General features: G+C 39.8%; 1 protein-coding gene across 7 annotated transcripts in view; it reads right to left on the bottom strand.

The window, feature by feature from the left end:
* Positions 1 to 22,841, bottom strand: part of PDXDC1 (pyridoxal dependent decarboxylase domain containing 1) — a 51,918-nt gene extending 29,077 nt beyond the window's left edge. For 2 of the 7 annotated variants that reach the window (XM_036410869.2, XM_036410874.2), the window contains exons 1-6: positions 22,662 to 22,840; positions 10,734 to 10,807; positions 9,669 to 9,731; positions 6,907 to 6,987; positions 4,093 to 4,239; positions 2,720 to 2,909 (exon numbers count right to left, since the gene is read on the bottom strand). In XM_036410869.2, coding sequence (XP_036266762.1) covers positions 2,720 to 2,909; positions 4,093 to 4,239; positions 6,907 to 6,987; positions 9,669 to 9,731; positions 10,734 to 10,807; positions 22,662 to 22,682 — 576 coding nt within the window. In that variant the 5' untranslated portion in view covers positions 22,683 to 22,840. Of the gene's footprint in view, positions 1 to 2,719; positions 2,910 to 4,092; positions 4,240 to 6,906; positions 6,988 to 9,668; positions 9,732 to 10,733; positions 10,808 to 22,661 lie in introns of all 7 variants that reach the window. The other 5 variants (XM_036410875.2, XM_036410870.2, XM_036410872.2 and 2 more) reach the window with 5 other exon arrangements.
* Positions 22,842 to 27,832: the final 4,991 nt, after the last annotated feature.

The raw sequence follows: 27,832 nt of genomic DNA, 5'->3' as shown, positions 1-27,832 counted from the left end.
AAGCCAAAAAAAGGGTGAATTTCCAGGAGTTGAGATGTCTTACAAGAGGCCAGAGACAATGTAAAGTTTTCTAAATTCTATATATCAAAAAACACTTACAAACTGGAAACAACTGAACCCTGAGCATTTGGGAGGATAATTTCAGGGTCCTTCCTCCAAACATTAGTAGTACCAGTTAAAGGCATTCAAAGAATACTTTATTTATGGGCCCAGCCACTCCTAAAAATCAATAAACATGGACTTGCAGAGAAATGAAGTCAGTGTTATAAAGATATCAATTGTCAGGTTTTATATTTTTCACTTTTAGCTTTCCAACCCCCTCCCCCCAACCCGGCTTCCAAATTCTTGAGGAGTTTATAGTCTTAGAAAAATTTTAACAGTTTCAGTCTATTGCTCTATATAACTAAACTTGGTAGAATTTAAAGACCAAAAATTTGCCCTAGCCAGTTTGGTTCACTAAATAGAGGGTCAGCCTAGGGACCAAAGGGTCCCTGGTTCCAGTCAAGGGCACATACCTCAGCTGCAGGCTCCTCCTCAGCCCAGGCCCTTGTCAGGGCACGTGCAGGAGGCAGCCAATCGATATGTTTCTCTCTGTCTTTCCCTCTCTCTTCCACTCTCTCTAAAAAGATTAATGGGAAAATATCCTCAGGTGAGGATTAACAACAACATCAAAATAATAAATAAAGACAAAAAATTTAACAAGCACTTTATCCACACTCATTCCCCTTAAAGGATTTATCTTTTAAATTATGAAAATGAAACACAAAGAAAACATACAATAGAGAAAGAGAGAAAAATTAAAATGCTCCACATAAAGCACCAATCTCCAGTTAACAGGTTAAAATGTAACCTTCCAGATATTTTCTCGATAAAAGTATAGTTATATATTTTTCTAGTTCTAAAAACACTCATATAAGCATGTTAACACTTTGTTGGAACATGAACACATTAATACTGTTCAGCCACTTCCTTCCTCACTTAACAGAATACTGTCACACATCTTCTGAAGATAGGACTGCTGTCCCAAGACGGCCTCAGGTCCATAAGAGCCTGGCCTATAGTAGTACTCAATAAGCAATCCCATATAATAAAGAGGTAACATGAAAATTGACCATCACTCCAACATACAAGATGGCCACCCCCATGTGGTTAAAGATGGCTGCCCTCGGGTGGATACAAGATGGCTGACAGGGGAGGGCAACTGTGGGCCATCAGGCTAGCAGGGGAGGGAACTTGAGAGGGACCAGGCCTGAAAAGGAGGGCAGTTAGTGGTGACCAGGCCTTCAGGGGAGGACAGTTGGGGGGACCCAGGCCTACAGGGGAGGGCAGTTGGGGGGAACCAAGCCTGCGGGGGAAGGCAGTTGCGGGGGGACCAGGCCTGCAGGGGAGGACAGTTAGGGGAAACCAGGCCAGCAGGAGCAGTTAGCAATTAGGGGCAATTGGGCTGGCAGGGGAGGGCAGTTAGGCGTCGATCAGGCTGGCAAGGGAGTGGTTAGGGGGTGATCAGACTGGCAGGCAGAAGCAGTTAGGGGCAATCAGGCAGACAGGCAGGCGAGTGGTTGGGAGCTAAGAGTCCTGGATTGTGAGAGGGATGTCCCAGATTGGAGAGGATGCAGGCTGGGCTGAGGGACACTCCCCATCCCCCGTGCATGAATTTCATACCCTGGGCCTCTAGTTTATTTCATGTTTCTATATGGATATTACAAAACCCTACCCCCCCCCCCTTTTTTTTACACCCTCAAGAAGAGTACATTTCTTGCTACTAGTGAGCACAGCTCTAAATCAACTAAGTCCTTGAATTTCATTCATCTATCTCTCCAGGGGTTCTTCATCTTAAAAAAGAAAACCCTTAAAATGTTAAGGTTTTGCCTTAAAAACATTATTGGTCAAGAGATTTCATTTCTTTTCTCAAGGTAGCCCCCTAATTGGACTATGTGCACTATGAACTTTAAGAATGGAAATAATGCTCTTTGATCTAGTAATTCTAGATTGACTCTGAAAGTCTATCTGAGAAATATAACCCTAAATACAGACAAAGTTCATGCACAAAGATGTCCATAATAGCACCATGTATAATAGCACTGGTCACAGAAATAGTCACAGAAAGCAAAAGGATGCAAACACTCCATTTGTCCAAAAGGGAAGCAGTCAGTTAAAATACCACTATACACTCACTATATATTATGAAGACATTAAAAATAAGCTTTACTTTCCCTAACTGGTTTGGCTCAGTGGACAGAGTGTCAGACTAAGTACTGAAGGGGCCCAGGTTTGATTCTGGCTAAGGGCACATGCCTGGGGTGCAGGCTTGATCCCCAGTAGGGGGCATGCAGGAGGCAACAATCAATGATTCTCTCTCATCATTGATGTTTTTCTCTCTCTCCAGCTTCTCTGAAATCAATAAAAAAAATATTTTTAAAAAAGCTTTAAAGATATGCATCTATTAACTGAAAAAAGTCAGATATAACCATGTAAAGTCTTCGATTGAAGTCTGGAAAGAAAGACTGATTGACTTTGGGTAACTAAAAAATTACATATCTAAATTCATTAATATACAATTACATGTTTTCTTATAATGACAAAACAAGCATATAAAGAACTCATCTTTCTTTTCATTTGAAAAGAAAATCAGCTAAAGAAATGGGTCTACACACTTTTAAAAGTTCCAGGATAGAACGAAACATCTAATCTTTAAAATGTCCACCTTACGCCACATTACCTGATTACAAAGATACTGGGCCAGGCCAGGCCTAGCAGCAGCACTAAGATATATGACAGGTTTCTTGTTATACAACACATTGAACCCATCCACCACAAAGTCTTCATAACGAGAATGAATGGCAAGTCTACAGATCTTTGCAAGTCCTTCTCTTTCATCTTCATGGAAATAAGCACAGCCATTTTCATACCTGTTAAGAGACACCCATATATTAATATGTTCTTATCTCTGGTTAACTCTGATTTTATATTCCAGTTTTGTAATCAAGGAAGTAATTATTTTCTCATCCTAAAAACTGTCACCTAGATCAGTTAAAGGAGATAGGAATCACCCTAATTTCTGATGGTTGACAACTCCTTACAGTTGACTGTTATAAGGAACAGTGACCCTTTGTCAGGGTCATTATAAGGACAATGACCCTTTGTCCAGCCCCAACTCCATAAAGAGAAGCAACAATTAAAATCAGCAGAGAACAGGAAGTTCCTCAAATATATAAAGGCTGATCATGGTTTTGGCTTATCCTACGAGGAGGCTAGTACTGGGTAATGCAGGCATGGTTCCTGGAAGAGTTTTAGCCTTAAAACATCTACAGTAAATAGAACTGTCAATAACACTGGTCAGGCTAACTATTATCTACATGGACCCTTTTATTCTTCTTAATCTCCTAGAGAGGAAGGGAGAGAGACTTTCAATTACAGGTATTAGATTTTTATTATAACGGAAGAAAATTTCTTCTTTACAATATAGTTAAGCAAACTTATACTCAAGCCAGGCCAACCTCTTTCCCAACATCTGAAAGTGGGTCTCCCAAGTTAAATGTTCCGATGTTAGGCAAACATTTCTTTTCCATAAAAGAAATAACAGAAATACAACTGGTCCAATGTCTTCTGCTGAATCCTTCACTTGCTGTAATTCCTTAATAAGAACATCATTATCACAGTATAAAGCAAATTTCAATTTCATAACACACACTCATCTTCCCTCTGACAGCATTTCCTTTCTACTAAAGCACAGGCTACTTTGATTAAAAATATTTTAATATGTTTCACTGCTCTACCTTCTATTGACATGTGCCAATAGCAATTCTTAAAATAAGGAACTGCTGACATTATCCAACATGCATGTGCTTATGTTCTGAGCTGTTTACATGTATTAATTCATTAGCTCATTTAATCCTCACAACAATGCCATAATATAGACATTAGTACTACCCCCATTTAGTAATGTGGAAACTGAGGCATGAACAGGTTAAGCAACCCTTCTAAGAGGAAGGGAAAGAGGCATATTTGAACATAGGTAGTATAGCTTCAAACAACATATACCCAACTCATTAATTATCTTTATTGGAAACAAAAGACTCATAATGTCTTTACCTGAAAATTCTGCACAGCCATAAGGTAGTGTCTGAAAATATCCTAGTTGTAAGTTTTCTCAGCCTCTCTTTGTCCAGAGTTGAAATATAAGCTCCCAGACTATGCCCCAAAAGAGCTATATGACCTTGTTCTCCAATATTCTGGATTCTGTTAATCAAAATTCATTAGATTAAAAAAAGGCTTAGTAAAAATATTAAAAAATAAAGCTTTGAGAGACAGCATTCCAAAGAAATTTCTTTTCTTTCTTTTTAAAACCTCATCCAAGGCTATACATACATTTTAAAAAACATATTTTATTAATTGATCTCAGAGAGGAAGGGAGAGGGAGAGAGAGATAGAATCATCAATGATGAGAGAGAATCATTGATCAGCTGCCTCTTGCTCGCCCTACACCGGGGATCAAGCCTGCAACCTGGCATGTGCACTAACCGGAATCAAACCGTGACTTCCTGGGTCATTAAGTCGGCGTTCAACCACTGAGCCATGTCTGCTGGGCAATATATACACAATTTTTAATCCTCACCCAATGATGAATATCTATATGTAATTGATTTTTAGAGAAAGGAAGAGGGAGAAGGAAGGGGGGAAGAGAGAGAGAAAGAGATAGGCAGAAGGAAACATTGATGTGAGAGAAAAACATTGATTGGTTGTCTTCCAGATTAAACCCACAACCTAGGTATGCCCTGACTGGAAATTGAACCAGCAACCTCTTGATATGGGATGACACTCCAACCAACTGAGCCACCCCTGAAGGGCCCACAGAAATTTCTGTCAGACTGAAAATCCACTTAATGGTTTAGGGCACAAATTCAGATAAATTTAGAAAATTCAATGCCTATAAAGTATTGACAATCTGAGGAAAAAATATTTTAAATACTAATTCCTAGGAGATAAATATCCTTTTTTATTGAATATCTACTAAATGAACAAATTGTGAGTAATTTTCTCCTAAATTTTTTTCTTAAAACTAAATACCAGCCATAAGAACTTTGTGGGGTAAAGCTAAATATGTAGAAAACCATTGTTTAAAGTATCATTACATGAAGATCAATTCCCCTCATTAGCTATTTATAACAATAATTTAGCAAATTCAAGGTAACTAGGTATTGTTTTGTATATAATTTAAATGTATGGACTAATTTCCTGTATAAAAAATAAGTCAATTTTAAAAGGTCAAAAAATCAGCCAAAACCGGTTTGGCTCAGTGGTAGAGCGTCGGTCTGCTGACTGAAAGGTCCCAGGTTCGATTCCGGTCAAGGGCATGTACCTTGGTTGCGGGCACATCCCCGGTAGGGGGTGTGCAAGAGGGAGCTGGTCGATGTTTCTCTCTCATTGACGTTTCTAGCTCTCTATCTCTCTCCCTTCCTCTCTGTAAAATATCAATAAAATATATTTAAAAAAAATAAAAATAAAAGGTCAAAAAATCAAACAGGATACAGTTGATAGAAAAGGAAATATAACTGGATTTTAAAAGATGCGAAAAGATACTTAACCTGGTTACTAAGAGAAATGCAAATTAAAATTATGCTGAAATATCATTTCTCACCTATCAGACTGGCAATAACCCTTAAGTCTAACACTCTTACAGGCAAACATGTGGGGAACAAGGTACTCTCATACTGGTGGGACCGTGAACTGGCACAGATTCCATGGAAGAAAATTTGACAATAGCTATTAAAATTAGAAATACACAAACTATCTTGCCTAGGGATCCCACTTTAGAACTTTAATCTCCAGAAATATTTGCTTCTCTAAGAAATGATACATATACAAAGTTAATGGCTGCAGCAATATTTATAAAAGGAAACTAGTTAAATAGAATATGGTTCATCCATTCAAAGTAAAATCAAACAGCTCTTTTTAAAAAATATATTTTTTTTATTGATTTCATAAAGGAAGGGAGAGGGAAAGATAGAAACATCAATGATGAGAGAGAATCATTGCTTGATTGCCTCCTTCATGACCACTACTGGGGATTGAGCCCACAACCCGGCATGTGCCCTTGACTGGAATCGAACCCGGGACCCTTCAGTCTGCAGGTAGATGCTCCATCCCCTGATCCAAACAAGCTAAGACCAAATAGCTCTTAAAGGAGAAAACTCCTTGTGTATTCATATGCAATGAACTCTAAGACATAAATTAAAAAAGCAAGGTACAAAACAATGTGTGTGTACAGAATTTGTGTAATGTTTGGAGTAAGGACATTTTGCTTGTGTACACATATAAAATATCTCTGAGAAATACAAAATTGTCTGTCTCTAAGGAAGAGAACAATATAGAGAGGCTGAGGTAAGAAGGAAAACTGCCTTTGTATACCCTTTTATCTTTGAAATTTGAGCCAGAAAAATGCATTACTTATTCTAAAAAAATAAATTTAAAAGAATTAAAGATAAAATGAAACTGAATAGCTAAATAGATGAAAATAAAGCAAATGGATGATTCACAAGAATGCCCTGCTACCAATCAATTCAGCTGCAGCAATTCTTAGCAAGCAGAAGCACAAGTACAGGAGCAGAAGCCATCAGAAGTAGAAAAGTGCACAGCAATTGTTCTTTGGTCCTTTTGCCAGCCCCTCGCAAAGATGATACCATTAAAAATGTAGGATTTAGGGTTAGCAAATGCCTTCCCCTTTTATAAAATACATTATGTAAAATATATAAATGTTTCTCTGAAAAGAAAAAAAATGAACATCCTCTTAATATCATATGAATGAAACATAGCTTATCATTTCAGCAACTTGCAAGAATGCAATCACTTTCAAAATCAAGAACACATAATACTGTCTCAGAGAAGCTGTCAACCGTTCTCCATTACCGGGCACCCTGGGGCTCCTCATCTTCATCTCCGTGCATCAGATTCTGAACTAACTGGAGGATGCTCACCATATCTTGTCCACTGCAGAATAAAAGAAAGACTTGATGGACAGGTGGAAATAGCACATATCCCCCACCACTCCATCCTCTCATCCAAACTAGCTTTGATAAGTTTTTGTGAGTAAGAATATGATTGAGATACAGTATACATCTTTTTTAAAAAAAACTCTCAAATTATTAACTGGAATCTTGAATACAATCTTACTTGTGATTAATTAAATCTTATACTTAAATCTGAGATTGAAAATTTTGAAAAATATGTTATTGCTTTTTTTACAGAGAGGAAGAGAGAGGGATAGATAGTCAGAAAAAACAATGAGAGAGAAACATCGATCAGCTGCCTCCTGCACACCCCCCACTGGTGATGTGCCTGCAACCAAGGTACATGCCCTTGACCGGAATCAAACCCGGGACCTTTCAGTCCGCAGGCCGATGCTTTATCCACTGAGCCAAACTGGTTTCAGCTGAAATTGAAATTTTTAAATTTCACCAATATTGCTTAAGAAATATTTATCTACCTGTTCATTTGAATCCTGGAAAATAAGCATGTCATAAGAGCCAAAATAGACCTTATAAGATGCTGAAGGTCACAGAAAAAGCAAGAATACTCCAATGTCACTAGTAAATCTAGTTTCCCACCATGTAGGCATCTTGTCTGCTGTTCTAACAGACTTAAACATGTAATGCAAGCATCATTTTTACCACTTCTTCCCCAAAATGGGAAACTGGAGATCTGCTTGAGTATACCAGTAAACAGATTTACTTCTATTCAAGATAAGTTACTATTATCACATGAGGTGGTGAAAACTTCTGGGAAGAAAGTGAATGACTAATGTATTTAGCAATGTCAAATTGAGCACATGTAATGTGAAAATATTGCTCCATTAACAAGATTATGACTAATAAAAAGTTCTCTCTTCTGAAAAAGCAGCACTGTCAAAACAATGCCCCAATACCCATCCTCCCCAAGGTGCTGACATTCACAGCAGAGGGGCCCTGGTCCTTGGACACAGTGCAGAAATTTCCTACCGTTGTCCCAATAATGTAAAATAAAATGAATCATATACTTAAAAGTTATGACTTAAATTTATATTACAAATGATATGCTGTATACCTAGCCAAAGGACTTGAGCAAGCTATTGAAACTCCCTAAGTCATTAAGAAATTGTGAGGATGCAATCAGACAGTGTATGTAAAGCATTTAAGGCTATGCCTGGCATAGTGCTATCTCAGATGCTGGCTATTAACACTAAGTGTGAATATGCCTGGCCAGTAGCATTAATGCCCTCTCATTCTGAGAATTACAGATGGTCTTGGTGGTATCTCTTCTGGGAAAACTGTGGAATCAGTAGAACTCTTTAATTCCCTTCAGGAAATTTAATTCCCTGAGGAGATTTATAGGATTTGGTTTCTGTTCTGACCTGTAAACAACACTGCATGCACAGATTTAAATTGAGAAGGCTTCAAATCAACACCATTCAAGCCCAGCCCATGTGGCTCAGTGGTTGAGTGTTGACCCACAAATCAAGAGATCACCAGTTCAATTCATAGCCAAGGCACATGCCCAGGTTGCAGGCTCAATCCCCAGTAGGGGGTGTGCAGGAGGCAGCCGATCCACGATTCTCTCTCATCATTGATGTTTCTGTCTTTCTCTCCCTCTGCCTTCTTCTCTCTGAAGTCAACAACAACAACAACAACAACAACAAATTCAGCACCATTTAAGCTACAAGTAGGAGTGCCTATTTTAATATTGGTATCTGGGTGTGTTAGTTGTGACATTAATGGCACATTGTGATCCTTCCCTTCCTCCTCACTTCCCTTTGGCAACCTTATATTTATATTCAGGTCAAAGGACAATTTAAGGGTGTTGTAATGTTTACCTATGTGCAGTTTCCTGGTTATAAAAAAAAGCTTGTATGAAGGAACCTTGCATGAAATTTAATTACAAACTGAGTACTAACATTCTGTGAAAATTTTAGATACTTATTTTTCTGTCATTTTTCCTGTTAGTTCAAACCATAAACACTAGACAAATTTGTTTTCATTGTTAAAAAAGAAATTGCACCAAAACCGGTTTGGCTCAATGGATAGTGTCGGCTTGGTGACTGAAGGGTTCTGGGTTCGATTCTGGTCAAGGGCATGTACCTTGGTTGCGTGCATATCTACAGTAGGGGGTGTGCAAGAGTCAGCTGATAGATGACGATCTCTCATCGATGTTTCTAACTCTCTATCTCTCTCCCTTCCTCTCTGTACAAAATCAATAAAATATATTTTTTTAAAAAAAGGAAATTGCTGTCAATAAATGGTTAAAGTTGACATTTTCCTTTAATTTTACTGTATTATAAAAATAATAAATCTTATCAAATTAAAATATCCCTCATAATAATGCTCAGTGTACCATGCAGATTACAGGTTTCAAAGATAAATTAAGTATGATATTCAACTCATAATAATAAATTTGTGCACTACTTTTGATTCATGATGTTGTGTTAAATTCTTTATAGGAAAGGGGAAGAAGCAGACAGGCTTGGCATTATCACCAACCAGACAATGGCATTTCAGTTTTCTACTTGTTACATTGCTTATAACTCTAAATTTGCTCTTTGTTCAGTAACACTAAAATTGTAAACCAATGATGGTAAAATCTTGGTTTAAAGAAAATGATTACCCAAACTAAAAGTACTTATCTTTATTTTCACCTACCTGCCTTGGAGTGGCCCTGGAATATCCCCTGATAGTTTTTTTCCATTTTCCTCCTCTGTTCTTCTAATTTAAAGGAAAATTAAAAATTATTAACTTTATCATATCAAATTTTTACCATTTGAGCATGCAAGCATGTGATGATCCTATATAATAAAAGCCTAATATGCTAAATGCCCAGGTGACCAGTCAGCCATTCAACCAAGCAAAGAGTAATATGCTAATGATATGCAAAGGCTGCTCACCCACTCGCAATGACATGCACTGACCATCAAGGGGCAGTCAACTGGTTGACCAGTTGCTAAGATGTGCACTAATCACCAGGGGCAGACACTCTGACCAATAGGTTAGCTTGCTGCTGGGGTCCAGCAGATTGGGACTGAGAGAGATGGGCCCGACAGGCCCTGGAGCTTCTGGAACCTCCTGTGGTTTCTCCCTTAATGGCCAACCTCCCCCGTCCCTCCCCAGCCCTGATCATGGACTGGTGGGGCCCCTTGGCCTGGCCTGCACCCTCTCGCAATTCGGGATCCCCTGGGGGATGTCAGAGAGCCAGTTTCAGCTTGATCCCACAGGCAAGGCCAAGGGATCCCACTGGTGCACAAATTTGTGCACTGGGCCTCTAAATTATCTATAATCTCTTAGTAACTGATGTAGAATTTAAAACACTTTTATCACATCTCTCCCTCCCTTCTCATCCCTTGCCCCAGCCACCAATTTGGGGTATAATTTGAGTTTCAGGAAAATAACATGAAACTCATTTCTTGGTTAGTTGATGCTTTATATGACCTTAATTTACAATAAGAAATCCTTAGTTTCAAATCAATATATTAAGTTAATTAAGCTCTTAATAGGCAGAATTGAAAATTATAAGTCCTGCCCCTCAATTTAAGAATCCTTTAATTACAAAGCATCTTATACCCAAAACAAATACCAAGTTCAAAGTCAGCAGAAGCTAAGTGTGACATTCTGAAACCCAGAGGTGTTTATAACAGCAGGAAACCAGTACCACCAGTTTCATAACAGACTGAACATGTTTATAACAAGGTCATTTCTGTTCCACAGGCTCACCTCTGACTGTCCTCTAGCATCTTCATAGCTTCCTTCAAGTTTTTTCCCATTTCAGCTAACGTAGGATCTGCTATCTAGGAAACAAATTTTTTAAAGGTTCAACTTTGATTAATCCCTACTACTTCTAAAACACAATTCACCCAGAAAAACAAAACACTTAAATTTATTATAAAGTAATATTTAAAAATGCCAACAGCATAGCCTGGCAGGCACGACCCAGGCCACATGGTTCAGTGGTTGTGTCGACCTATGAACCAGGAGGTCATGGTTTCAATTCCCAGTCAGGGCACTTGCCTGGGTTGAAGGCACCGATCCCCCCAGTGTGTGTGTCAACCAACCGTGTCTCTCCCCCTCCCTTCTACTCCCTCTAAAAAATAAATGGAAAAATACCCTTGGGTAAGGATTAACAGCAAAAAAGTCCACCAGTTCCTCTCCCCAGGGAAATCCACTTTAAGTTTGATATTTTTCTTTCCAAATTTTTACCTTACTTATCTGCACCTCTGCAACTTGCTTCTTTTTCTTTTACTTTATAGTGAATATGGTTCCATGTCAGTATGTCTATTTTATTTTTTTTAGTGCTGACTCCATATTCCATTCTATGGATGTCCCATCATTTAACCAGTCCTGAATTAATAGGTTATTAATTTGGGTTATTCCAGTTTTTCACTCTTAGAAGGTTCAGAAAAGTGAATAGTATGCTGTTTATTTTATTGTTGCAGTAGGCTGAAAAATGGCCCCTCAAAAGTTATGCAGACCTAAACCCTGGAACTTATAAATGTTACCCTTTATTGCAAAACTTTGCAGATATGATTAGGTTAAGGCTCTTGAAAGGTCAAGATTACCCTGAATTATCCAGGTGGGCCCTAAATGCAATCACATGTACCCATATAAGAGAGAAGTAGAGGATGACTAAACATGCACACACTCCCACACACAAAAGCTATGTCAAGATAGAGCAGAGGGAGATACGAAGATGCTTGCCTCAACACTGGAGTGATGGGGCCACAAACCAAGGAAGGCGTGCTGGCAGGCAACATAAACTGGAACAAGAAAAGAAGGAACTATCCCCTAGAGCCTCTGAGGTAGTGCAACAGCCCTGCCAATGGCTTGATTCAGCCCAGTGATGCAGACTTCAAATTGTGGGCTCCAGACTGTGACAGAATTCATTTCTTTTATTCTAAGACACCCAGTTTGTGCTAATTTGTTACAGCAGCCACGGGAAACTGAGACACTCATAAATCTCTAAGTTCTCTATAAACTCTAGAAGCTCACACAAGCTGCCTCCAGAGAAGAGAACTGAAAGATGAGCCTAGAAGTCAGGGGGAGGCTTTTTAGTCCAGACCCTTTCGTTTCTTTTGGATTTTAGTATCAAGGGTACATCTATCTCCAATCAAAAAATAAAACAAAATTTTAAAAATTCATGCAGAAGTAAAACAAACACATCCCTTTTCCCTTTTTTCTTCTTAATCTCCATAGCATTTTTATTGCCTTGAATCTCTATATAGTGTCAGCTGGTTATAAACACTTATAGAAGCTGTCTTATTCTGCTCTGAGTCTTCTTTCCTTATCTTGCCTGCGGTATGCAGTAGTATCTTATTCGGAATAGGTGTGCAGTAAGTTGAATTTGGTTTTACATTACCTCCTCACTGTGTGCCCTACTGCTACAACTCAGTTCCTCCACCTGAGTCTCTCTTTATAGCACACACTCATTCAGTGGACTGGCTCACATTTAAATTGTTCTTTCTATTCTCGTTTAGGAATTGAAGAGGGGAGGAGGGAAGGAAGAGGAAAAACATTTACAATTAAATCTGAGTGAATTCCATGTGAATATGATTTGCCTCCAATGCTGTAAACACTCATGTGTTTGCTGTATTAACTGGATATCCAAAATATAAAATGTTATCTAGTTGCAGAAAAATACTAATTCTAAGTCAAGAAGTGCTCTAAGAAAAAATATATATTTACTACTTGGTTCCTTAAAACTAAAAGCCATGCCTCCATAAGCTTGGAGGGTAGGCAGCCACTACTTGCCTATTTATAGTTTGTATCCACAGTACCTGTTACAGTGCCAGACAATGTATACAAGAGATTGATAACGCATGCTTGGAAACTGAGAAATTTTTCTAAGTGATTGTAGAGCGAAGTGTGACAACAAAAAAAATCACACATTTACTTTCACATGAATAGGGCTAAAAATAATAACAAACTCTGAATTAAGACATTACTTGTTTATTTTATTTTTTTAAAGGAAAGGAGGGGTTCAGGGTGGCTAGACAGTAGCATCAGAAAGCAGATCTAGGGTGCACTGAAAAGGGGCACAAGGGAGAGTTGAGAGTTGCATGAGTATCAGAATCCAGGATTAAACTTGTTTAGAAAGTTGTTGGAGGCACAGAAATTTGTAGCTTTATTGGATCACTTTGATCAGTTGAAGAAAGGTAGTGATTTTTTTTTTATACATCTAATACATACATTGTAAGCTAGCATTTAGTAACACCAAGGTCTGTCTGAGATGAGCAACTGGTAGGTAGTTAGTCTCACACATTTTAGTTTTTCTTCTGTCAAAAGTCCTGGAACCCCGTCCCCAAATCCTATTATTTTCCTCCTAGATGAAAACATAAACCATGCCTACTATCCAGCACTACCCTGTTTCCCTGAAAATAAGACAACGTCTTATATTAATTTTTGCTCCCAAAGATGTGCTAGGTCTTATTTTCAGGAGATGTCTTATTTTTCCATGAAGAAGAATACTGTATACATTTATTGTTAAATGAAAATAAAGGAAATTTATTACCTGTATACGGTACGGTAGTACGGTAGTTGTCAACACAAACCAGACAAACTGTGAATCCTACAGTATCAAGAATTTACTCATTTATTCAATGACAATCATGTCATCATCTTTTGGAACATCATCATAACAATCCAATTCCTGAATTTCCTGGTGAATTTCTTGTGACTCTATTTCTTTCAGAATCAGTGGACCAAATCTCTCATGTTTAGCCTAGGGGGGCCTTATTTTTTGGGGGATGCCTTATATTTCACTCAGAAGGAAACCTGTAAGTAGGTCTTATTTTTGGAGGATGTCTTATTTTCAGGGAAACATGGTAGTACCCCAAATGTTACTCAGCTTGAGAAGCAACGAGAATGCAGCAGTAGCTGCTCTAGGAACATAGCTGTTCCTCATGTGTCAAAGATGAGAGAAAATAACAGGAATTCTCTGGAAAGTTGATATAGTGCCTTGCAAACCTGGCTACCTTATAGAGGCTCAATTTATACATATTTTTGCCTGATTCAACAGAAAAGTATTTACTTAAGAACTGGGTACTTTTGTCTCTATCTTCTAAGAACTGGATATTCTTTAAAAATCTTATTTTTAATTTTCATGGACTCTGTGCTTGAGTGTGTTTATGAGAATGTGAAGACACTGTAATTACTGGTTCATTGAGCATCATAATATTCTTAGTTGAAAAAGATATGCAAATATTGCATAAGATGCTAGTATCTAACCTTATGAATTCCTCAAAAAGAGAGGCAGATGATTGAAGATGTTAACTGGAGCCCTTTAATGAGAAAATAAAAGTTTAAAATTAAAAAAAAGAGAGAATAATAATTTAAAAAAAAAAAGAGAGAGGCAGAAAAGAATATGGAAAAAAATATACAACAGAAGTAAAAATCTAGTAGAGGTAAGGAGGCAGCAAAGTCAGTAACATTGCTCAAACCTGTCATAGAAGTATGTGGAAGGGAAAATAAAAGGGCATTCAAATTACTCGCCTTAAAATATGTGCTGGGAATGCCTCTATCTCTGGAGAATTAATTCATTTAGACATATCATGAGTAAATGCTTCCCAGTAACTATACAGATGAAAAAATAAACACATCAGGCAAGCTCTATTTCAAAACATTCATGAGCTTATCTGGAATCACACACTTTTTCTGGAATAAAAACAAAATTGCTTAAAAAAAAAAAGCATGCTACAAAAGGAGGCATGAACATACAATGGAGTCAAGATAGTCTCTTTAATAAATGGTGTTAAGAAAATTGGACAGATACATGCAAAAAAGTGAAACTAGATCACCAACTTACACCATACACAAAAATAAACTCAACATGGGTATAGGACTTAAACATAAGACGGGAAACCATAAAAATACTAGAGGAATCCATGGGCAGCAATATCTCAGACATATGCTGAAAGAACTTCTTCACTGATACTGCCCCTAGGCCAATGGAAGCTAAAGAGAAAATAAACAAATGGGACTACATAAAAATAAAAAGCTTTTTTTTTACAGCAAAGGAAACGATCAACAAAACAGCAAGAAAGCCCACTGTATGGGAGAACATATTTGCAAATGATAACACTGATAAAGGTTTAATCTCCAACATCTATAGGCAGCTTATACAACTTAAAAAAAGGAAGATAAATGACCCAATAAAAAAATGCGCAATGGACCTAAATAGAATCTTTTCAAAAGAAGACAAAAGGAAGGCCAAGAGACACATGAAAACATGCTCAAAGTCACTAATTATCCGAGAGATGCAAATCAAAACAACAATGTGGTACCATCTCACACCTGTCAGAATGGCTATTATCAACAAATCAACAAAAGACATGTGCTGGTGAGGATGCGCAGAAAAAAGAACTCTCATGCATTGCTGCTGGGAATGCAGACTGGTGCAGCCACTGTGGAGAACAGTATGGAGTTTCCTCAAAAAAAAAAAGAAAAAACAAGAAAAGAAAGAAATGGAACTCCCATTTGACTCAGTGAGCCCACTCCTAGGAATATATCCTAAGAAACCAGAAACACCAATCAGAAAGGATATATGCACTCCTAAGTTCATAGCAGCACAATTTACAATAGCTAGGATTTGGAAACAGCCTACATGCCCATCAGCAGATGATTGGATAAAAAACTATGGTACGTCTACACAATGGAATACTATGCTGCAGTAAAAAAGAAGGAATTCTTACCATTTGCAGCAACCTGGATGGAACTGGAGAACATTATGCTAAGTGAAATAAGCCAGTCAATGAAAGAAAAATATCACATGATCTCACTCATTTATGGATAATAAAGAACATTATACACTGATGAACAAAAAGATAGATACAGAGACAGTAAAGCATCAAACAGACTGTCAAATTACAGCGGAAAGGTTAGGGAGATATGGGGGAGATAAGAGATCAATCCAAGGATTTGTATGCATCCATATAAGCATAACCAATGGACGCAAAACTCGGGGGGCGGGGGGGGGGGGAATGAGGACATGTATGGGAGTGGGGTGTGTGTGTGGGTAATGGTAAGATATGTACACATATAATACCTTAATAAAAAAATAGAAAAAAAAAAAGCATGCTATAGTCACTGGAAAAAATAAAGTCTTTCACTGAGATATGCTTCTTATATGTTTTTTCCTAGGACTTGTTGGGGGTTCTAATCACACAGATAAAGCTATCCATTATCCTTATCAATATCATTATTTCCAAAATTGAGTTAGAATTATGTAAGATCAATGTTGCTAGCTTTATCTTAAATGTAGTAAGAAGAATTCTGAGGAAAAGAATCCATCAATTCTTGAAGCCTCTGTGTATCTATAAATCTTCAGGCCTTTAAGGTTGAACTGTGTAAAAGTGCCAATATTCAACTGTTTTTAATGCACAAAAAGAGCAATTTCATATGATTCCACTTAATATAATGTCCAGTTCAATAAGTAATTCATGGTCAACAGGATCCTGAAAGGTCACTGTAGCTAAATTTATTTTTTAAATCTCACCCCAGGATATGTTTTATTGATTTTAGAGACAGAAAAATATAGATTGGTTGCTTTCTGTACGTGCCCCCACCAAAACCTAGGTATGTGCACTGACCAGGAATTGAACCAGCAACCTTGTGGTGCACAGGATGACACTCCAACCAAATGATCTGTACCAGCTAGGGCTGCACTAAATATTTAATGTCACTGAGGTGCCTTTCAAAGTGAAAGGCTTTATTATACTGTTTCTGCTTTTCTGCATAAAGGGGGAAAATTACATTAGAAAAGTTTATTCTTCCCTTGGTCATATTAAACTCAAAATGCATTTTCCACTAAAATAAAATGTGGATAGAGCTCCAGGCTAGATAACAAGAACTACCTACCTTGCTGCTGTTAAATACTTAATATTTGCCACCAACCAAAAAAACTATTGCAATAATAACAAAAGTTAAATAAATTAGATTAAAAATAACTGCATGGCCCTTGAATATTGCTTGAAAAGAATGGACTTGTTTAAGCTAGATAAATTTCTCCACTCACCTAGAGGTTTTTTTTTTAATATATTTTATTGATTTTGTACAGAGAGGAAGGGAGAGAGAGAGTTAGAAACGTCGATGAGAGAGTCATCGATCAGCTGCCTCTTGCACACCCTCTACCGGGGATATGCCCGCAACCTAGGTACATGCCCTTGACCGGAATCGAACCCGGGACCTTTCAGTCCCCAAGCCAACGCTCTATCCATTGAGCCAAACCGGTTTCGGCTAGAGTTGTTTTTTTTTTTTTTTGATAAATCATATTTCTCAAAGGAATATTTGGACATTTTTAAAGTGGCTGGTAATTTTTTTTCTATACCTGATTTAACTTTAAAAGATAAAATGACTTTCCTATCCTTTAATTTACATTCTACTAGCAATAATGAGACACGATCATATTATAAAGTAAAAAATCTACATTACGGAGAGAAACCAAGATGGCGGCATAGGTAAACACCTAAACTGCTGCCTCGCACAACAATTTCAAAAAGACAAAACGAACATCATCCAAACCACAGAAAAGTTGGCTGAGTGGAAATTCTACAACTAGAAGGAAAGAGGAAAGCACACAGAGAATCAGAGGAGCTGCAAAAGGCTAAGGTATGGAGACAAGTGCACTGGCGGCTGAGTGCTGGCTGGCTTTCTCTAGCGGAAGGAGACAAAAGCTCCTGAGTTCGCTGACTGCACTAAACCCCAATTCCGGGTGAGACCCTGGGAACCCAGGCTTAGGGGCGGGGGGATTCTGGACTGACAGGCGGAAACTCAATGGAGCAGCAAAAGGCAGAGGTCTAGAGGCACGCCAAGAGAGGACTGCCAGCACAGAAGTTCTCCCGGAGTAGACACAGTGGGTCCTCACAGCCAATTGGCCTGGAGGTCAATTCCTCCCAGTGATACCAACAACAATCAAGACTTAACTACAACAAGGCTGTACACGCAGTCCACAAAGGGTGCACCAAGAGTGTCCACCTCAGGTAACTGGGGAGGCCAACCCACAGGGCCATATAGGATACCTAGCACACAAAGCTACTCTCCAACTCAGGGAAGTAGCGAAAATGCAAACACAAAGAAACATATTACAAACGAAAGAAATGGAGGAAAACGAATGACTGCATTCCTTTAATGTGGTGTTGGGTCTCTGTATAATATTTTTTATTTTAGTCAGTGTATGTTAATTTCCGTTAGTCCTTTTTCATATCCTTGAGGGTCTCGCTAAATTTACTGGCCTTTTCTAGGAAATTCTTGAAAAACCTGTAACTGTGGTTTTGAACTCTATATCCAGTTGTTTAAATCAAGAACCACTGAACCTTAGCCAGTTTGGCTCAGTGTGGACCCTCCAGACTGAAGGGTCCCAGATTCAATTCCAGTCAAGGGCATAAAAACCTAGTAGGGGTGGGCAGAAGACAGCTGATAATAATTCTCTCTCATGATTGATGCTTCTCTCTCTGTCTCTCTCTCCTCTCCCTTCCTCTCTGAAATCAATAAAAATATATTGAAATGGAAGCATGGACCCGAGTGTGGAATCTTGGAGAGAAGGCGGTGGGAAGGTGGGTGGGAGGTAATCAACCAAGGACCTTGTATGCATATATGCCCGGCCCATGGACACAGACAACGGAGTGGTTAAGTCCTGGGGTCAGGAGCGGGCTGGAGGGGATTAATGGGGGAAGAAAGGAGATATATATAATACTTTCAACAATAAAGATTATCCTTTTTAAAAAGATGCTTAAGGCCATAAATTTTTAGGATCAGAACTTTGTACCTACCAAGCATTTGGTAATCATTTACCACCTTAACCACCATACACCTGTATGCAAAACCCTCATGTTATGATGATACAGGAATCAGCTTAAACCAACACTAAATTTACAGGCTATCATCTCCTCACAGAAGCCTCCCGTTCTAAGTAAGAGTAGAATCTAAAAAGGCATACCACAGAAATAGGTCAAGTTTGGCTATTAGGGGTTCTCTTTGTGAGCTTTAAAGTAAAAAGCAGGGACAGAAATTCTGGTAGTCCTTTTCAATAATGATCCTTTTCACCTCATGCTCCTACTCATGCTCCTACTACTCCTTTTAAACTTATAAACAGTAAGGTGATAAATAATTTCCCATAATCAGATCTAAAGGGGGGGGGGTACAAAATCAGATCTCAGGATGAGTACAAGAAATAAAAATGGGTTGGATTGTAATTAGTTAGGTCAGAAATAGGATCAAAGTCCCCTCTTTTAGAGAAAAGAATTAGATATACAACAGATAAATTGGCTTCACTTTGCAACATTGTCCCACAGAACTTTCTATGGTGATGAAAAGTTCTATATCTGCACTGTTCAGTAGCCACATTGTAGCAAAAAACAAAAACAAAACAAAACACACACACACACACTGTGACTGTTGAGCACTTGAAATGTGGCTAGTGTGACTGAGAAGAGAACTGATTTTATTTAATTTTAATTAACCTAAACTTAAATATTTAAAGACAAATGTGACCACTGGCTATGCAGCCATCCCGGACAGTGCAGCTCTAGGTTCTTCAGTCAGTGCTTCTCAGCCTGAGGCAATTCCTCCGACCCGAGAACACAACTGCTCCATCTGGACAGGCTTTTGGTGGTCACACGTGGGGAGGGGGAGGTTTGCTATGGCATCCAGGGGGCAGAGGCCAGGCATGCAGCTAGACATTCTACAATGCACTCAACAGCCTCCCACCACAGAGAATTATCCAGCCCAAAATGTCAGCAGCGCTAGTTTGGAAGAGCCTGCTCTAAGTTTACTCAAGGTTGGAATTAAAGTAAATGCAAAACAAACAGCAATACACCTTGTCTAAACATAATACCCAGGAAGAATGGGATTTTCCAAACAACAGAAAAAGGTCTGGGTGGTTCTACTAACTTAAAGTAGCAGGTTTTTACTAAAAAGTACTATATGTTGGTGTGTTGAATAACTTATTAAGACCTTCAGGAGCAGAATAATTACTTCCTGTGGCATTTTAACACTTGAATATTAACGTAAGTAAGCATTGTGAGATTATGCTATAGGGCCTCTTTCTTATCCATTAGACATACAGTATTGGGGGGCTGCTCTTCCATTCCTGCTCTTCTATTGATAGTTTGAATACCTGGCCCCTTCAATTAACCTGTCTGGTTTCTTGAGACATCATTAATTTCAGATACAAGAAGAAAACTGCACTATTGTGGGGGGAAAAAAGACAAGAATATGTCATCACAGGTCTGCACATCTACATATCATCTAAACAAAACCAAAAAAGCAAGAACACAATTATATTTGGACAAGGAAATGCACTGAGTGCTTCCACTAAATGATAGCCTACTACATTTTAAAGTGAGAGATTACTCGGTATTTTAGAGGATGGGTATCAAATAACATTGTGGAGTCTGTAAGCAGTATAAATTATGCAAGGATTCGTTTAAATGAGATCATTCAGAACTGCTCAAATAGTTCTCAACTTTATAAAGTAGAATTTAACTCGGAGAAGTCTATTCCTCAAAGAAACAGGAATGGGCACAATTCAAGGTTTTAAATGTAAACTGTTTTTCAGAACACAAAATCCTGCTATTAATATTATATTTATTCTTTTCTGCCCGCTCAGCACCAAGAGAAATTGTTCATTTTATGTAAAGTCTTCTACTGCTTTATAAAATGTAAAAATAAAACACAATATTAGTTGTGAAAACCTTACATTTAAAATTTCCACACTGGCCTAAGGCAGAAACTTCCAACCCACACATTGTGAATTCCTAAAAGATCACTGCGATTTTTGCCTTAAGAACTTTGGAGTTTCAGTACCTCTTCAGATCATTTGGAGAATTTAAGATAGTTTATCATCAATTAACATTTAGAGAGCAACCACTCTAATCTACCAATCAAATGTCAGAAAACTAATAATTAAAGCAGGATTCCAACCCACTCTGGTTTGCAGATTTGCCTACAAAGAACTTTTCTTGGAGGAAAGATCACACTAGTTCTTTAGGTTTTTAACTGATATTGCAAAAGCCCACCCCATCCTCTCATGAAATTGGAAAGAAGATACTAAAGGGACATTGTGAGCATTATTTTGTATTCAGCTACTGGTGTTACACACATGATCTGGACCAGGGTGCCCTCAACCTCAGCACCACTGACATTTTGAGCAGATAATTCTCTGGTTTAGGGTTGTCCTGTGTAATGTAGGATGTTTAGCAACTGCCCTAGCCACCACCCACACAGTGCTAGCAACTCCTCTCTACCCCCTCGTTACCATAATAAAAAAAAATGTCCCCAGACATTGCCGAATGTCCCCTGGGAAACAAAACTTCCCCGGTTGAGAACCACTGATCTAGACTACAACTCAAAGTACCCTCAAGGTGGATAACTGCGCTCATCAAAAGCCTGGAAAGACTTTATCCCTAGCCAGGAAAAACAGTAACTAACATTCGCCAGAAAGGCAGTGGAAGAAAAACATTACTTTTTATTTTCTTGATCGCACACACCAAAATGTACAAGAAACAGCCTAGGTGTGGGTTATACCACTGTGGGCACACGGAAGACATCGGGGTGAATTTATACAATACTCCCTTCAACCCTCCAGAGACAAGTTAACAAATCTGCAGCAGCTGGGGCACGGACAAGTGACAACATATGTTACTTCTGCCAGTTCAAAATGAAAAGAAAGCAGCTCTAAAGCACTGGATTTGCTCCTGAAGTCTACATGTATGAGAAATTGGGTCTGGACATGCAGTCTACCCTCTCCCCCCCCCCCCCCCCCCCCCAGTCTGAACAGGAAGAAAGACCTTAAGGCAGGGCACAGTGTCATCAGGTTCTGAAGGCAGGTGTATCCATGAAGAGATCCACGCACCGGTGATCATTTACAAACTCTCAACCTGGGACAATCAGAATCCATTTCACATGCCAGGGCGGTCAGCCAGGCACATCACGCTACTGTTCCCCTCAAGGGGAAACCAGAGGACAGCGCTGCCCCCAGGAGATCTCGGATTGACCCGAGGGTCTCCCCGCCCGGGAGCTAGAAATGTGTGGAGCAGCAGCAGCAAATCCTCAAAAAGAAACTCACAACCTACCCGCAAGACTTACCCCTTCCTTGACCTCCGGGGTCTTCATTTGCGCCCATAAACTACAGCATCAAAATCACGTGGGGAACCTGTGAAACACGCAGGTCCCGGCCCCGCCCCCTTAAGGCTCGGACTCCGGGACGGAAACCTGGGTTTTTAACCACAGACGTCTGGGAACGCCACTGCTTTCATGCTCTTGCTTCCTAACTTGGAAACCACAGAAAACCTACAGGTTTGCAGCTGGCTCCCAGACAACTGGAAGGGCTTCTTTCCAGGCGCTTCTGGGGCGCGCTCGGTCATCCCCAATGGACGCAGCCGCGCGCAGGAGGCCGCAAGGTCGGCCCCGCACGGGGCTCGTGCGCCGCTCGCGGCCCGGCCGCCCTCGGCCCACGGGGACCCGCGAGGCTCCGGCCCCGTGACGTAGCCAGACCCCTCTCGGCCAGGCCTCCTCAGGACGGGCCCGTTAACCCCCGGCCCCCTCTCCAGTCACAATGGCAGCGCTCGCGGCGAGGAAACAGTCGCCCCGGAGGCGGAGAACCCGGGTCGCAGCGCCGCCTCCCGCCTCCCGCCTCCCGCCTCCCGCACGAACCTGATCCGAGGACACGTCCATGGTCGAGGCGGCCGGCGCAGCCCGAGGGAGGCGCGCAGTCCCAGGCGCCACTTCCGCCTCCTGTGCCCCGCCGCCGCCGTCTCCACGTTGGCAGCGCTGACGTCCCCGCGCCGGCGGCCGGGGGGGCGGAGAGAAGGAGGAGCAGTCCAGGCTCCGCGGGGTAGAGGAGGATCGGCGAGAGGCGGGGGGCGGGGCGCGGCGGGGAGGGGCGTGGCCCTGGAAGTGGGCGGGGCCTTCTGGGCTTCCGTACCTGGCCGTCGCGTCGGGCAGCCCTACCGCTCCCAGTTGAGAGGGGGAGGATGAACGGTGGAGCCGTCCCAAACTCTTTTCAGAAGCCTGTTGCAGGCGTCAGCATAGAAACATATAATAATAAGCGATAAATAATGCAGAAAAATGCAGTAACTACTAATTACGGCCTGAACCTCCAAGCCCAGGCTCCCAAATTCACTACAGTCATCACCTGTCAGGAATGGAACAGTCCATTCACCCACGAAAGGCAGGGCGAGACGGCACCTCTGCGCATGCGCAGGCCCCTCAGTTTTCTAGGTGCTCCGAGATTTGCGAGTTTCAGGTCTTGCGTTCCCAAGTGACTGCTGCTCAGGGAATGGCAGTGATCAGAGCCGAGGTATTGGTCTCAGACCTGCTGTAGAAATCTTGACGGAAAAGATTTGGGATAACTGGTGCAGTCTCCTCCATGTCAAACCCCAATTATGACTTGTTAGGTGACAATACTGATAACAGAGCACCTGCTGCTGGTAGAGATGATCTCCATTCCTCAGTGCCAACCTAGGTAGGACCCATACCCAACACCCTGACTACAGCGTCCCTACACTACACAAACACACACACACACACACACACACACACTGCCCCATAACTGCTCCACGCCTGATATACAATTATAATGTGTTTTTTTAGGAATGGGAGAAGCCATAACTTTTACTAGTATTTCTCTAAAAGAGGGAAACTGAAATAGACTAGTCTACCATGGTTGCAGTCAGTAAAGCCAGAAGATGGATGATGTTAAAACCATTTCTTTAGTCTCCTGTTTTGTGTGCATCTTTTCTGAAGTTTGTGTAAAAGGTTGGGTCACATTGTCAGTGTAGACACTTATCCAAAGAGGATATAAAGATGACCAACATACTTATGAAAAATATGCTCAACATCACTAATCACCAGAGAAATGCAAATTAAAACCACAACTATCAGAATGGCTATCATCAACACTAACAGGTGTTGGTGAGTATGTGAAGAAACAGGAACCCTTATGCACTGTTGATGGAAATGCAGATTGGTACAGCCACTCTGGAAAATAGTAGGGAGGTTCCTAAAAAAATAAAAAATGAAACTGCCTTATGACCCAGGGATTCCACTTCTGGGTATATATATCCAAAGAACCCAAACTACTAATTCAGAAGAACATATGCAGCCAAATGTTCAATGCAGCATTATTTACAATAGGGAAGCAACCCAAGTGCCCACCAATAGATGAGTAGATAAAAAGTGGTGGTGCCCTAACTGGTTTGGCTCAGCATTGTTTATAATAGTTAAAAATTTAAAACAACCTATATATTCAACAATATAATAAGAAAGTGGTTAAATTATGATCAGCCCAATTTCTTAAAGAAACAATTATAAGAAGACATGGGCAAAGACTATTAAAAATTAACCCAAAATGGAAAATGGTTAACTGCAAAATTTTTTAAAATATATTTTATTGATTTTTTACAGAGAGGAAGAGAGAGGGATAGAGAGTTAGAAACATCCATGATAGAGAAACATCGATCAGCTGCCTCTTGCACACGCCCTACTGGGGATGTGCCCGCAACCAAGGTACATGCCCCTGACCAGAATCGAACCTGGGACCTTTCAGTCCGCAGGCCGATGCTCTCTCCACTGAGCCAAACCGGTTTTGGCAATTAACTGCAAATTTTTTTGTGTGTTTTTCATATTTGTGTACAATCATTTTTTAAAAGAACATTGCATAGTGAAACGGGACAATTAATGGGTCCGGGCTGCCTGTCACCACTTGTGCCAATTAAGCAGAGATAGGATTGAGTCATATATGAGCGATTATTCCAGTATTGCCTAATGCAGGCAGTATGGGAGAGCAGCAGGTCATTCAGGAAAACCTACTCTGCACCCTTCTCCCATAAGCCAGCTGGATGGATAGGACAAAGAGTACATAAGGAAGTAAGCAAAAGGAATAAAAATGGGTAATTGGTTACAGATTACAGGCAATGTGGGCTGGGGGCCAGTGCCTCCTGGACTCCATCATTTGAGCAACAAAGTTGTTAATCTTTCCATGATAATAGGCAGTTCTGGGATGAGAATGGACCACATTCTAAAGTTGACTGCCAGGTCCAAGTTTGACTCCCATGTCCCGGGGCATAAAATTCCCAACCAGGTTAGAAAGTACTTTCTTTAATCAGAACAAAACGATCATGGTTAACAGATCATGATTAATATTTCATTTTTTAAAATATAGTTTTATTGATTTCAGAGAGGAAGGAAGGGAGAGAAAGAGATAGAAACATCAATGATGAGAGAGAATCATTGATTGGCTACCTCCTGCACACCCCCTACTGGGGACCGAGCCTGCAACCTGAGAATGTGCCCTATTGGGGAATTGAACCGTGACCTCCTGGTTTATAGGTCAATGCTCAACCACTGAGCTATGCCGGCAGGGCAATATTTCTTATAACTATGAGCTAGTCCCCAATATTCTATTTTCCCCCTAACTACTGTATACTGGTTATTAATTTGTCCTCTCCTGGCTTCAAAACCATTATTTTTGCCTGCTCTGTAAAAATGGATCTGAGCCTTTTAAATATTTTTCCTTTGACAGCAGACACAATGTCTTGTCACTAGAGGACGCTGGAGACACATTGGAAGAGGAAAGGGTTTTGGTTGTAAATTCTTGCTGGGGTTTTCCAGTGCTCAGCTCCTGTAGCTTCCCCTGAATATAAGGAAAAACTCTCCTGTGTGTCTCCTCTACACTCAACACTTTACTACAACATACTTCACATCTGATACCAGATGTGTGGGGTTTCCACTCATCAAGAAATTCTGTGTCAGTTTGATACCATGATACCAAAACCTAGATTTAATACCTGACCAAATTGTTCTTTCAACCTCTCCCAGAAATGGTTGAAATCTTAATCAGTCTGGAATTTTCTGATGAAATATCAGTAAAGTAATCAGTTACCTGGGCCCTCTCCATACTTCTCCTCCTTCCTCCCAAGAAGGGGCAAGTTTGCAAGCTAAAAACTCTTGCTATTCCCTCCCTTTCAGCCCCATTTCAAACAAGATGTCTTGGTCTAAAAATAATCTTTATTTTTTTGTAAGTAGCTTCTTTGCCCCCCCTCCCCACCCTTCTTCCTATAAAGAACTTTTCATTGGTACAACTTGTTGGAGATGGGATGCTGCCTGATTTGAGAATCACTAAAGCCAATTAGCTCTTCAAACTTAATTGGTTGAATTTTGTTTTTTTAACACTCCTAACTTGCATGAGAACAAGGCAACACCCTGCCTTCTTGTTGCACCTCTTATCCTATAGAAAAGTGTTCTTTTCACAATCAATTTAGCGCTCCATTTCCAGTTTTTGTGCTTTTAGTGATTTCACTGCTTAAAATAGCCCTTAAACATAGTTTTGAAGTGCTGTCTAGTGTTCCTAGGTGAAAGAAGGCCATGAAGTACCCTCTCACACCTGTCAGAATGGCATCATCAACAAGTCAACAAACAACAAGTGCTGGCAAGGATGCAGAGAAAAAGGAACCCTCATGCACTGCTTCTGGGAATGCAGACTGGTGCAGCCACTGTGGAGAAGAGTATGGAGTTTCCTCAAAAAACTAAAAATGGATCTCCAATTTGACTCAGTGATCCCACTTCTAGAAATATATCCCAAGAAACTAGAAACACCAATCAGGAAGGATATATGCATCCCTATGTTCATAGCAGCACAATTCACCATAGTTAAGATTTGGAAACAGCCTAAGTGCCCATCAGCAGATGAGTGGATTAAAAAACTGTGTTACATCTACACAATGGAATACTATGCTGCAGTAAAAAAGGAGGAATTTTTACCATTTGCAACAGCATGGATGGAACAGGAGAGCATTATGCTAAGCGAAATAAGCCAGTCAGAGAAAGATAAATTTATGGAATTTAATGAACAACATAAACTGATGAACAAAAACAGATCCAAAGACAGAGAAGCATCGATCAGACCATCAAACCTCAGAGGGAAGGTAAAGGAGGGTGGGGATAAGGGGGAGAGATAAACCAAAGGACTTGTATGCATACATGTAAGCTTAACCAATGGACACAGACAACAGAGGGGTGAATGAATAAGTGGGGATGTGCGGGTGGGGGGGGGAAAGGGGGCAATGGGGCAATAAGGGCACATATGTCAATAAAGAAAAATAAATTTAAAAAAAGAAGGCAGTGATGTGCCTTATGGAGAAAGTGCCTGTTAGAAAGCTTTGTTCAGGCATGAAACATAATGTTGGCTGAGAGAGCAATGTTAATGAATCAACAATGTATATTAAATAAGTTATCCTTCAACAGAAACACAAAGCAAGCTTATGTATTGATCAGTTGATGAAAATGTGACCAGAGGCTCACAGGAACCTAATCCTGAATTTTGAATGATGGTTCAATATTTGTTAATTCCTTGTTTATAGAACATAACTACTTACAATAAGAATTGACTGTATGAAAACTTTTCCTGTTCCAATTATAAAGTGATTTCTCTCTTCTGATTATGTCAGACTGATAGACTACTAAAATAATTATTAAACCATTATTTCACTAATTATTTCTTCTACATATTAGTAAAGTTACATATCTTCTATAGTAAATGAAATTTCAGAGGTTCAAAAAGGCATAATTGGAGAAAACTCTGATTAATTCACTTCTTTGTGAAAATTCTTAATTTATTCGAATATGCACTATCTTTAAAGCTACCACTAATGCTGGGTTTTTCATAAGTTCACATTTTCTATTTTATCTATTCTTTATGTCTTTTTAGGAGAATTTGCAAAGGTATTTTTTTCCAACGCTTAACAATGAAAAAATCAATGAAATAAATTTAACTGACTGCTCTGTTATCCCACACCAATTGTGGGCAACATAGTTACTTAAAGCTG

This window comes from Pipistrellus kuhlii, unplaced genomic scaffold (genome assembly GCF_014108245.1).
Source record: "Pipistrellus kuhlii isolate mPipKuh1 unplaced genomic scaffold, mPipKuh1.p scaffold_m20_p_4, whole genome shotgun sequence".
NCBI lineage: Eukaryota > Metazoa > Chordata > Mammalia > Chiroptera > Vespertilionidae > Pipistrellus > Pipistrellus kuhlii.
Note: the sequence above shows the minus strand (reverse complement) of the source record. Positions and strands in the feature narration are given on the sequence as shown.